The 12,486-nt window shown below is 42.8% G+C and overlaps 1 protein-coding gene across 4 annotated transcripts in view; it reads left to right on the plus strand.

The window, feature by feature from the left end:
* Snupn (snurportin 1) overlaps positions 1–12,486 on the plus strand; it is a 41,160-nt gene that overhangs the window by 10,932 nt on the left and 17,742 nt on the right. For all 4 annotated transcript variants that reach the window (XM_057768961.1, XM_057768964.1, XM_057768963.1 and 1 more), the window contains 3 exons: positions 751–895; positions 11,000–11,104; positions 11,336–11,432. In XM_057768961.1, the coding sequence (XP_057624944.1) occupies positions 751–895; positions 11,000–11,104; positions 11,336–11,432 (347 nt within the window). The remainder of the gene's footprint in view (positions 1–750; positions 896–10,999; positions 11,105–11,335; positions 11,433–12,486) is intronic.

Raw genomic sequence — 12,486 nt, forward strand, 5'->3', positions numbered from 1 at the left:
GCTTTTGATGAGTCTGCCAGGCAGGAGATGTTTCTCATCTGTAGTGCAGTGGGGTAATGTGGGTTTAGCTTATTCAGCTAGTGAGTCTTGGAAATTCCTCTAAGGATGGTTTACTATGAACATTTTTTAAATAATTTATTTTTATATTCACTGGTGCTCCATCTACATATATGTCTGTGTGAGGGTGTCTGATCCTGGATTCCAGACAGCTCTGACCTGCCATGTGGGCTCTGGGGATTGAACCCAGGTCCTCTGGAATAGCAGTCATGCTCCCAACCGCTGAGCCACTTTTCCTGCCCCTACTTTGAACATTCTTTTTTTTTTTTTTTTTTAATATTTATTTATTTATTTATTATGTATACAATATTCTATCTGTGTGTATGTCTGCAGACCAGAAGAGGGCAGCAGACCTCGTTACAGATGGTTGTGAGCCACCATGTAGTTGCTGGGAATTGAACTCATGACCTTTGGAAGAGCAGGCAATGCTCTTAACCACTGAGCCATCTCTCCAGCCCCCTACTTTGAACATTCTTTAGAAACCGAGGAAGACTGTTCAGAGGTGTTCCCTGATTAGGAACTGTGAGGTGATGGTTACTAGTTTAACCTTACAAAAGAAGTTTTGTTATTTCTTACCCCCACCAGATTTCTCTAGTCACTTCCAAATTTGTCATCCTTTAATTGAATGACATCTGTATGCTGTGGGATATCTTTGTATAGTATGCATAGACCTGACCTTATCTTCTCCTCCAGCAAGCGGTTGGACTATGTGAACCATGCCAGAAGACTGGCTGAAGATGACTGGACGGGGATGGAGAGTGGGGAAGAAGATAAGAAAGATGATGAGGAAATGGACATTGACCCTGGCAAGAAGTTACCAAAACGCTATGCTAATCAAGTGAGTGTTCCAAAGGTTTACACTCTCCACATGTAGTCAAAACCCACCAAAATAAATGCTGCTATAAAAAGAGGGTGGGCAGCTACAGAGCGAGTGCCAGGACAGTCTACGCACAGAAACCTTGTCTCAAAAAACCAAAGGAAAAAAATAAAAAAAGGATGGGCACTGGGTGGTGGTACATGTCTTTAATTCGAGCACTTGGTGGGCAGAGGCAGGTGGCTATGAGTTCGATTGAGGCCAGCCTGGTCTACCAAGCGAGTTCCAGGACAGCCAAGGCTGATACACAGAAAAATCATGTCTCGAAAAGAAAAAAAAAAAAAACAAACTAAAAATGGGGATGGGCAAGGCTAATGAATAGGAATTGCTGGTGTGTTTGTAGAGAGAATGGATGGTAGCAGAGCTGGCTTAAAGTTGTGTGGCTGAATGGAGACACTGATGAAGCTAGATGTAGTGGCGCACGCCTTTAATCCAGCACTTAGGAGGTAGAGACAGGTGGATTTCTGTGAGTTTGAGGCCAGCCTGATCCACATAGTGAGTTCCAGGACAGCCAGGACTATGTAGAGAAACTGAATTTCAAATCAAAACCAAAACCACTGATGAAGTCTGTGGCTAGTGACTTGGAATTACTAGTCCATCTGACCCCACACTGTTAGCCAGAGGTTGCCAGCTCATACAGAGCGCTGAACTACTCCAGTAGCAGATCCACATCCTCTTTTTTTGGACAGGGATTATAACCCAGGGCTTTGTGTATTCTAGGCAAATGTTCTGTCACTATTGATTGAGAAACCCAGCCTCCTTGTCTTTTGTCTTTTTTTTTTTTTTTTTTGAGATAGGGTCTTTCTGTGTAGCCCTGTCTGGAACTATTGTGTAGATCAGGCTGTCCCTTCTTTTACTTTATTTATAAGCAGGTACTACCATTCCTGGCCTTCCTTCTTTTTTTTTTTTTTTTTCCTTTTTGGTTTTTCGAGATAGGGTTTCTCTGTAGTTTTGGAGCCTGTCCTGGAACTAACTCTTGTAGACCAGGCTGGCCTTGAACTCACAGAGATCAGCGTGCCTCTGTCTCCCAAGTGCTAGGATTAAAGGCGTGCACCACCACTGCCCGGCTCTAACCATTCTTAATAATAAATCTTGGAGTCAGCTGTCAGGGGGTGAAAGTGGAAGGATCAGAGAAGCACAGTGCCCAGACACTAGATTTCTTACCTCTATCAATGCTCAGACCAAAGGGCGATCCTATCAAGACTGCTTTCTCAGACCGATTGCCCAGGCTGCACTGAGCTCCTCCCAGCTGTATCACATTCCTGTCTCCACCTCCCTAGTGCCGGGATTAAAGGTGTGTGATCCCTAGTGCTAAGATCACCTTTGTGTGAGCTCTGTTCCCCTTTAGACTGGATCAATTTCATGTAGCCCAGGGTAGCCTTGAACTAACAGAGATCCCTCTGCCTCTGTCTCCTGAGTCCTGGGATAACAGGTTTCTGCCACCACTGCTTGGCACTCTGATCTTCAGGCAAGCTTTATTTGTTAAAACATAAACAAAGTATCACCATGATTGTTGGTTTGGATGGGGCCTACCCACAATCCCAGTGTCCTCATCCCTTCCTTGGTTGGTAGTTTTTCCCTGCTTGAGTATTGCGAGGCCAGTCTTGGCATTGTACATTGGGGTGGTATCGGGTAGGAGGAAGTACATCTGCCCCTAAAGAGATCCAGAGTGGGACATCCAGTTGACCACGGTAATGTTGAACCATAAAACAACCAATCTCTTTGCCACACTCAACTAAATGCCTTGTTATAGCTGGTGGTGCTACAGGGGAAACAGGAAAGGACGTGCCACACCGTCGTGGTGTTCCAGAAGAAAGGGTGTAGGTCTGAGTTAAAGCAGGGGTCTTCCTTGCTGTAATATACTACTTTGTAGAATCCTCTTGCCTTTAGAATACACTTCTTGGGAATACCCACCTACCTGTTTCTCTCCCCAAAATACAGTACATATAATACAGACAAAGTATTCTTCAGTTTTTGTTTATTTGTGACAAGGTTTGGCTGTGTAACTAAAGTTGGCCTTGAACTCATGATTCTTCTGCCTCATACATACAATTCAGTTCTGTTCGGGAAAAGTGAAAAACTTGTTATATGTAATCAGGCTTTGCTGTGTGATAGACATGGACCATAAATAGCCTCTATACCCTTATTTTTTATTTTTATTTTATTTATTTTCGTTTTTGGAGACAAGGTTTCTCTGTGTAGCCTTGGCTGTTCTGGAACTTTCTCTGTAGACCAGGCTGACCTTGAATTCAGAGATGCACCTGCCTCTGCCTCTTGAGCCCTGGGATTGAAGTGTAGATATAAGTTTGCTATACAAAAATAAAATTCTTGAACCAGGTACAGTAGCTCTTATCTGTAAATTTTAGCATTTAGTTGAAAGGTTAAGGCCTTAGCCAAGGATTGCCAGAGGTTGAAGGTCAGCCTAGGCTATATAATAAATGCCAGATCAGCCTGATCTACAGTATGAAATTCAATTTCAAGAGAGAGACAGAAAGGAAAAGAATACTACAATTCTGTTTTTTTTTTTGGTATAGTCACAGGCCTGGGCAGCTATCACCATTATTCAATTCTAAGACATTAACTTTCTGTTCTGAAGTATTTTTATTAGCTATGTTTATTTGTTTATAATTTCATATGGATATATAATGCTTTCTGCTTGCCCTTCATCCTTTCTCATATCCCTCTCACTTCTTCAACTCCCCTCCTTCCTACAAATCCTTCCCCCAGGTTTATGCCTTTCTGTTTTGTGACCTGCTGCATTTACCCAAAGTCATCCCTGTATCTATATTTGGAACTATGATATGCATTGAAGCCTGGTGGGCTTACTAGTGGGTTTGTATCTGAAGACATTGATTCCCCATTTCCAGAATCTATCCATAGCCTCTAGTTCTGTGTGTGTGTGTATGTTTGTGTGTGTGTGTAGTTACCAAGGCCTGTCTTTTGTTGGCCTTGTGCAAAGAAACTGCAGGGTCTGTGAGTTCGTGATTGTAATGGTTATTCATGCCCATAAAATTGGGAAGATAGCATTTCATAGCCCTTCTCCATATCTTCCAGTCTTCCATTCTTTCTGTTTCCTCTTCCAAGATGTTCCCTAAGCCTTAGAAGGGAGGTATAAATGTCTGTTTTAGAACTGAACATTCAACTGTCACTTATTCTTAACACCTTAACCAGCCAAACATCATTCACTCCAAAGAGGCTTCTCTGATTAAGATTAAAAGTAGTTGCCAGGCCGGGCGGTAGTGGCGCACACCTTTAATCCCAGCACTCGTGAGGCAGAGGCAGGCGGATCTCTGTGAGTTCGAGACCAGCCTGGTCTACAAGAGCTAGTTCCAGGACAGGCTCCAAAACCACAGAGAAACCCTGTCTCGAAAAACCAAAAAAAAAAAATAAATAAATAGTTGCCAGGTGGTGGTGGCACATACCTTTAATTCCAGTATTCGGGTGACAGAGGTGGACAGATCTCCGTGAGTTTGAGGCCAGCCTAGTTTACATACCTAGTTCCAGGACAGCCAGGACTACACAAAGAAATCCTGTCTTGGAAAAAAAAACAAAAACCAAAAAGCAGGCCGGGCGGTGGTGGCGCACGCCTTTAATCCCAGCACTCGGGAGGCAGAGGCAGGCAGATCTCTGGGAGTTCGAGGCCAGCCTGGTCTACAAGAGCTAGTTCCGGGACGGGCACCAAAGCTACAGAGAAACCCTGTCTCAAAAAACCAAAAAAAAAAAAAAAAAAAACCCAAAAGCAGAAACCAACCAAACAAAAAGACTAAAAGTAGTGTTTGTTTGTATAACTATTGAGAGTTAGAAGGCAGTTTGACATGATGTTAGTTTAGCTAAAAAAAAAAGTAGTAAGTCCCTTTCCCAGAGCAGATGACTTTTGTGGCCATTTGTCTCTGACTGAGGTTTATATTACCATGCATAGGTTCCCTCCTGTAGCCCACACCTCGAAGGTGATTAAGTTGGTTACTCCTGTAACAGTCACACCACTATTGCACAAATGGGCAGGTTGGTATTGTAGGTGTTAGGAGGAATTGAAGAATAGCAGGCTTGGTAGAAGAAGAAGCTGAGACCCTTCAGAAATGAGCTTTATTAGGAAAGAGATACTGAAGACTCTGGGGGCCGTGACTGGGCTGTGAGGTTGGAAATCATCAAAAGGGCAGTCTGTCAGATCAGAGGCAGCATGATAGGGAGAAATAGAGGCTTCCTCTTAAAACTTGGAAAGGAGACAGATATGTAGTGCACTTATTTGATCCCAGTATTTGGGAAGCAGAAGCAGGCAGATCTCTGTGAATTCAAAACCAGTCTAGATTTCATATTGAGTTATAGACCAGCCAGGGTTACACAGTGAAACCCTGTTTCAAATAAACAACAATCCAAACAAACGAAAGTGGAAAGGAGATTCATTAACCAGTCAGCTTAAAGTAAAAGAGTGAGCTGGATTAGCTACCATGAACAGTATGATGGAGACCTGAAGGGGAGAGAGTTCCTTTAGAGAAATTCCCAAAACCAACTGAATATTTGGACTTTTATACTTTTTTCAGAGATTAGGGGCAATTCCACCTGTGTGACTGAGTTTCATTTACTCTAGATGACTCCTTGCATGGAGCCATGTACTGAGCAGGGCCATATTTTTCTTGCACGGTTGACTAGGACCATTGATGTCTTTGCTCTTCCTGCATTCTACATAGCGCCTCCTGGCACTATTTTCTTACAACCAAGACTGTGTTGTCTTTAGAAATAGTGTCTTTTTTTAAAGTTTGTTTGTTTATTTGTTTGCATTTGTGTATCTGTGTGAATGTACATGCATGCCTGCATGTATGTATACAATATAAGTATACATATGGGGCGTGACCATAGATGTCAAAGAGGGCGTCAGATCATCTGAAGTTGGAGTTACAGGTTATTGTGGGCTGTTGGGACATGGGTGTTAGGACCTGGTCTCTCTTTCTCTGGAAGAGCTACAAGCACTCTTAACCACTGAGCTATCTCTCTAGCCCCAGCAATAAATTCTTATTATCTTGTTCTAGTAGGTTACTTTTTATTTAAGACAGTAGCTCAGGCTGGCCTTTAAGTTGCTATGTAGCCAAGGATGATTTTGAATTCCAGATCCTTCGAAATGTTCACTTCCAAGTGTAGAATTACTAGTGTGCACTACTACTCCTAGTTAATTTTAGAACATTTTCATTATCAGTACACACCCACACACATACACCATCACAAATGCTCCATAGTAATTAGCAGTCAATCTCTACTATGATTGCTTTCCCTTTTGCAAATCTACTATCTATGTCTATAGACCAGCCTATTCTGGATAACTGTGGTCTTTTGTGGTTGGCTTCTTTCAGTTAGTATAAGGTTTTCAAGGTTCATTTATATTATAGTATTTATCAGTCTGTTTATTGTCAACAAATAATCCATTGAAGGGACATATTTGTGCATTGTTCAGTTAATGGCCTTTTGAGTTCCTTCTACTTTTTTTTGTTTTTTTTTTGGTTTTTCGAGACAGGGTTTCTCTGTGGTTTTGGAGCCTGTCCTGGAACTAGCTCTTGTAGACCAGGCTGGTCTTGAACTCACAGAGATCTGCCTGCCTCTGCCTCCCGAGTGCTGGGATTAAAGGCGTGCGCCACCATCGCCCGGCTCCTTCTAGTTTTTGACTATTATGAGTAATGCTATAATAGTTGTGTGTGTGTGTTTGCACACATGCCACTCCTCATATCCTGCCCATTTAGGACAGCTTTTAATGTGCTTACTAAACATTTGCATATACTCTTTGGAAAAATGTCCTATCTTTTACCATTTCTTTTCTTTCCTTTTTTTTTTTTTTTTTTTTTTTTTTTTGAGGCAGTGTTTCTCTATATAACAGCCCTGGCTGTCCTGGCACTCACTCTGTATATCAGGCTGGCCTTGAACTCACAGAGATCTGCCTGCCTGTGCCTCCCGAATGCTGGGATTAAAGGTGTGCCCCATCATTGCCAGCACCATTTATTTTCTTTCTGTTAAAGATGTTTCATTTAGGGGGGCTGGAAAGATGGCTCAGCAGTTAAGAGTACTGGCTGGTCTTCCAGAGAACCTGGGTTCAATTCCTAGCACCCACATGGCAGATCACAACTGTCTGTAACTCCAGTTCCAGGGGCTCTGATACCTTCGCACCAATGCATATAAAATAAATTTGAATAAATTATTAAAATAGAAAAGAAAAGAAGGAAGAAAGAAGAAAAGGGATTTACCATGATCTGAGTTGTAGGCTGTTGATGTGGGCGCCACTCTGTAGTAGGAGGAGCCGCCCAGCTAGCTTACACCTGAAATAACCACACAGAAATTGTATTAATTAAATTACTGCTGGGCCCATAAGCTCTAGCCTCTTATTGGCTAACTCTCACATCTTGGTTCAACCCATTTCTAGTAATCTGTATGTCACCATGAGGTTGTGGCTTACCAGGAAAGATTCAGCATGTCTGACCTGGCAGCTTCATGGCGGCTCAGCTCTATCTGCTGCTTTCTTCCTCACAGAGTACAGTTCTGTCTTCTCTGCCTATCTAAGTTCTGCCCTATCAGGCCAAGCAGTTTCTTTATTGATTAACCAATGAAAGCAACACAAATACAAAAGGACCTCCTACACCATTTCCCCTTTTTCTGTTTAAACAAAAAGGAAGGCTTTAACTTTAACATAGTAAAATTACATATAATAAAACAGTTATCAAGCAAGAATTACAGTTACATTATTTATATCTATTTTATCTTTTATCATAACTAAGGAAAACTATAACTATCTATTTATTCTTCAACTCCATCAAAGACTCCAGAAGGATTTAATATTACCTAAGTAAACAAGAAGTGCATTGTAAGCAACTTCCAAAACTCTAGAAATGACAGAGACATCTCGCTGCCTGGACAGGTTACCCAGAGTTTTTCTGTACCATTGGGGCATCCATCTTTGGCCTTCAGGCCCATAGTATCCAGCAGACTTTTCCATGAAGCAGGAAATTTTAAAGACAGTTCAGTCACTTTCTTTTATATCCTGCAGAATGTCTTGCAGACTCTTTCATGAAACAAGAATCCCGAAGGACCATCTCACCTTTAGGCAAGTTCAGCAGTCATCTCTCTGTGGGTACTGCATGTCCAGTTTATGCATCAGTCCAGGCAAGAGCAATTTCTTGCCCAGATGGTATCAAACTCCATAAGGAGCCTCTTCAATGCCCATCTTCCTCTTGAAGTAGCTGGTGCTGCCAGGAGCAGACATGTCTCATTGTCATGAAAAACCCTAAGTTATTAAAACATTAGGAAATATAGGTTGTTAATGGATAATTATCAATAATAGTCAAGCTTGTAGTCATGTTAGTTAGATTTTCTAGATATATAGAGATATATTTCAGTTAGATAGGCATTCTTCATATCTTTCAAAGACTAGAGAATATGGCATTTAAAATGTTTTAATAACTTAGGGTTTCATTTATTTTATGTGTGTTTTGTGTTGTGCCTATGTGTCTGCATGAGAGAACAACTTTCAGAGGCCTTTTCCCCCCAGGCTTGCATAGCACGTACTTTACCCTGCCCCCCAATACCTCTCCCTAGCCCTTATTTCCCCCCCCTCCACTTGTCCTCCCTTCCTTGCCTTCCTTTCCTTTTTACCTTTTGAATTGAACCCAACACTATGAACGTTCACAAGGCAAGCATTCTCCACTATTCTGTACCCCCGTCCCACTTCTTTCTTAGATTTGGAGCTGGATCCTGTCAGTGGTGGTGCAGCGAACTAGAGATGTAGCTCCATGCTGCCCCGCTACAACAGCCTTTTCAGAACTGCACTCTGGTAAAGTCACATCATTTACTTGGCCTCTGAAAGGAATTTCACGATGAAACAATATGAAGCAGTGTTATAGTTTATTTTATTTTTAACATTTTATTATTTATTTGAATGTCTACATGTGTATGCTGGCTAGTTTTTACATCAACTTAACAGAAGCTAGGTCATCTGGGAAGGACTCTTAATGGAGAAAACTCCCTCCATAGGATTGATTCATAGGCAAGTCTGTAAGGCATTTTCTGATTGATGATTGATGTGGGTGATGCAACTCCTGGACAGATGGTTCAAGGTGTTATAAGAAAGCAGGCTCTGTAACTGGGCGGTGGTGGCACACGCCTTTAATCCCAGCATTCAAAACAGAGAGGCAGGTGGATCTCTGAGTTCGAGGCCAGCCTGCTCTACAAATCAAGTTCCAGGACAGCCAGAGCAGTTACACAAAGAAACCCTGTCTCAACTGAGCAAGCTATGAAGAGCAAGCCATGAAGCAGCATCCTCCATGGCCTCTGCATCAGCTCTTGCCTCCAGGTTCTGCTGTGCTTTGTGTTCCTGCCCAACTTAGTAGAATTGCAAGTGAAATAAACCCTTTTCTCCCCAAGTTACTTTTGTTCCAGTACTTTATCACAGCAATAGAAACCTTAAATAAAGCCGGGCGATGGTGGCGCACACCTTTAATCCCAGCACTCGGGAGGCAGAGGCAGGCGGATCTCTGTGAGTTCGAGACCAGCCTGGTCTACAGAGCTAGTTCCAGGACAGGCTCCAAAGCCACAGAGAAACCCTGTCTCGAAAAACCAAAAAAAAAATAAAAATAAAAAATAAAAAAAAAAGAAACCTTAAATAAGAAGTGTGTGAGAGGGGGCTGGAGAGATGGCTCAGAGGTTAAGAACACTGGCTACTCTTCCAGGGGTCCTGAGTTCAATTCCCAGCAACCACATGGTGGCTCACAACCATCTGTACTGAGATCTGGTGCCCTCCTCTGGCGTGCAGGCATACACTGAGGCAGAATGTTATATACATAATAAATAAATAAATCTTTAAAAAAAACAAAAACAAAAAAAGTGTGTGAGATGCTGGGCGGTGGTGGTGCACACCTTTAACCCCAGCACTCGGGAGGCAGAGGCAGGTGGATCTCTGTGAGTTCAAGGCCAGCCTTGCTCTTCTGGAACTCACTCTGTAGACCAGACTTGCCTCAAACTCAGAGATTCTCCTGTCTCTGTCTCCCTAGTGCTGGTATTAAAGGCATATACCACCACACCTGGTTTTTAAAGTATTTTCTATTGAGTTAATAGCTCTTTCAGCAAATACTGGCAATCATGCTTGAATTATTATATTATTATTTGTTTTTTCGAGGCAGGGTTTCTCTGTGTAATAGTCCTAGATGTCCTGGAACTCGCTTTGTAGACCAGGCTAGTCTCAAGTTTACTGAGATACGCCTACCTCTGTCCAAGTGCTGAGATTAAAAGCATGTGCCCCCACCGCCCAGCTCAAATTATTTTTGTAAACTATGACTATGTCTATGCCTGCATGAGTTTTGTGTACTACATGCATATAATATGCTGGAATCCCCCCACACACACACTGGGTTTCTCTGTAGCCCTGATTGTCCTGGAACTAGCTCTGTAGACCAGAGATCCACATGCCTCTGCCTCCTGAGTGCTGGGATTAAAGATGTGAGCCACCACTGCCAGTTCAGGATTGCAACTTTAACATTTAGGAGGTGGAGCCAGGAGGATCATAAGTTCAGAGTCATGTTCACCTACATAATGAGTTAAGGCCAACTTTAAAATTTTGAAACGTCATTAAGTTGTCCAGGCAAGCTGTGAATTTGACAATCTTCCCACCTGAGCATCCCAAGTAACTGAGATTATATGCCTATACCACCATGCCTGTCTCCATAAAATCTTTTATCATAATGTGTGGCATGTCAATTTGGGAAATGATGCTCAAGTCTGAGCATGACTCAGGATGAGTATTCATTCCTGAGGTGCAAACCCAGAATATAATAGTTATAGACCTTTAGGCCTTGAGGTAAGGCAGTAAGTAGGATGCAGATGGTGATAGTAAGGGCAGATGCCAAGTCACCAGTAAATGCCTTCCATCTGTCGGTTATGCTGGAGATGAGCTTGCTTCTTAGAGCACCTGGCATGGAAGTACCTCTGCCCTCAGCTTTTAGCTGTATTTGTATTACATATGTAAGATGTTAATGCTTTGTTCTTGTGATGTTTGAATTATATATTCTTGCTGATCTTTTAACACCATTTTTGTGTTCCTAGTTGATGCTTTCTGAGTGGTTAATTGACGTCCCTTCAGATTTGGGGCAAGAATGGATTGTGGTTGTGTGTCCTGTTGGGAAAAGAGCCCTTATCGTGGCCTCCAGGGTGAGTAACTGCTTCTTGCCTCTAACACCAGCAAGCCTACTATGTGACAAGTGTATATTTGCTCCCCATTTTTATCGGCCACACCTCTGTGCCTGGTGTTGGCCTCAGAGTGCTTTCCTCCTGGAAGAGACTTTTGCTGACCATCTTTGCGCTATGACAGCCCTGTAGTAAAAAGCGAGAGTCAAGGACATCTGTGAATGCCTAATGAGAATGGCAGCTTTCTCCCTACAGGGTTCAACCAGCGCCTACACCAAGAGTGGCTACTGTGTCAATAGATTTTCTTCCCTTCTGCCAGGAGGTAACAGGAGAAACTCAACAACAGCCAAAGGTACCTACATATGATATGTATTTACTGTTTTTTTGGGTCTTTCTCTCCCACTATCTCTTTGGTGCTGGAGCTCAATCACAAAGGACCTCTGAGGCTTCAGGAGCTAGCCAGCCAATTCCGTAGGTAAAAGGGCTTTTTGCCGACTCCTCGTAACCTGAGATTGAGCCCACATTGAAGGTTAGAAAGTTAACTCCTAAAAGTTGTCTTGTGAGCTTCACATATGTGCTGTAGGACATGCCCGTGTACATGCAACATACATAATAATAAAACTTACAATTAAAATGCAACACTAGGTCTAAAAGCAAGTTTGAGAGGAAGAGCTTATTTGTCTTATACTTCTGCATTGTAGCTCATCATTTATGGAAGCCAGGACAGGAGCTCAAACAGGGCAGGAACCTGGAGGCAGGAGCTGATGTAGAGGCCGTAGAGGGGTGCTGCTTACTGGCATGCTCGGCCTGCCTTCTCATAGGACCCAGGACCACCAGCCTAGGGGTAGCACCACTCACCCATCAATAACTAATTAAGAAAATGCTCTAAAGATTCGCCTATAACCCAATCTTATAGAAGCATTCTCTCTCTTTCTCTCTCTCTTCCCCTCCCTCCCTCCCTTCCTCCCTCCCTCCCTCCCTCCCTCCCTCCCTCCCTCCCTCCCTCCCTCCTTCCTTCCTTCCTTCCTTCCTTCCTTTTTTTTTCTTCTTCAGTTTTTTGTGATGAATTTCTCTGTGTAACAGTCCCGGCTATCCTGGAACTCGCTTGGAACTCACTTTGTAGAGTTCAGCAGGCAGGTCTTGAAATCACTGAGATTCACCTGCCTCTACCTCCCAAGTGTGAGAATTGAAGGCGTGCACCACCACTGTCTGGCTTATTTGGAATTTTGAGACAGGGTTTCCCTGTATAGCCCTGAATATCCTAGAACTTCCTTTGTAGACCATGCTGGCCTTGAAAAATACACCTGCTTCTGCCTCCCAAGTGCTGGGGATTAAAGGCATTGTGCTACCACCTCCTGGCAGTAAGCATTTTTTTTTAAAGATTTATTATGTATACAGTATTCTGT

This window comes from Chionomys nivalis, chromosome 4 (genome assembly GCF_950005125.1).
Source record: "Chionomys nivalis chromosome 4, mChiNiv1.1, whole genome shotgun sequence".
Classification (NCBI taxonomy): domain Eukaryota; kingdom Metazoa; phylum Chordata; class Mammalia; order Rodentia; family Cricetidae; genus Chionomys; species Chionomys nivalis.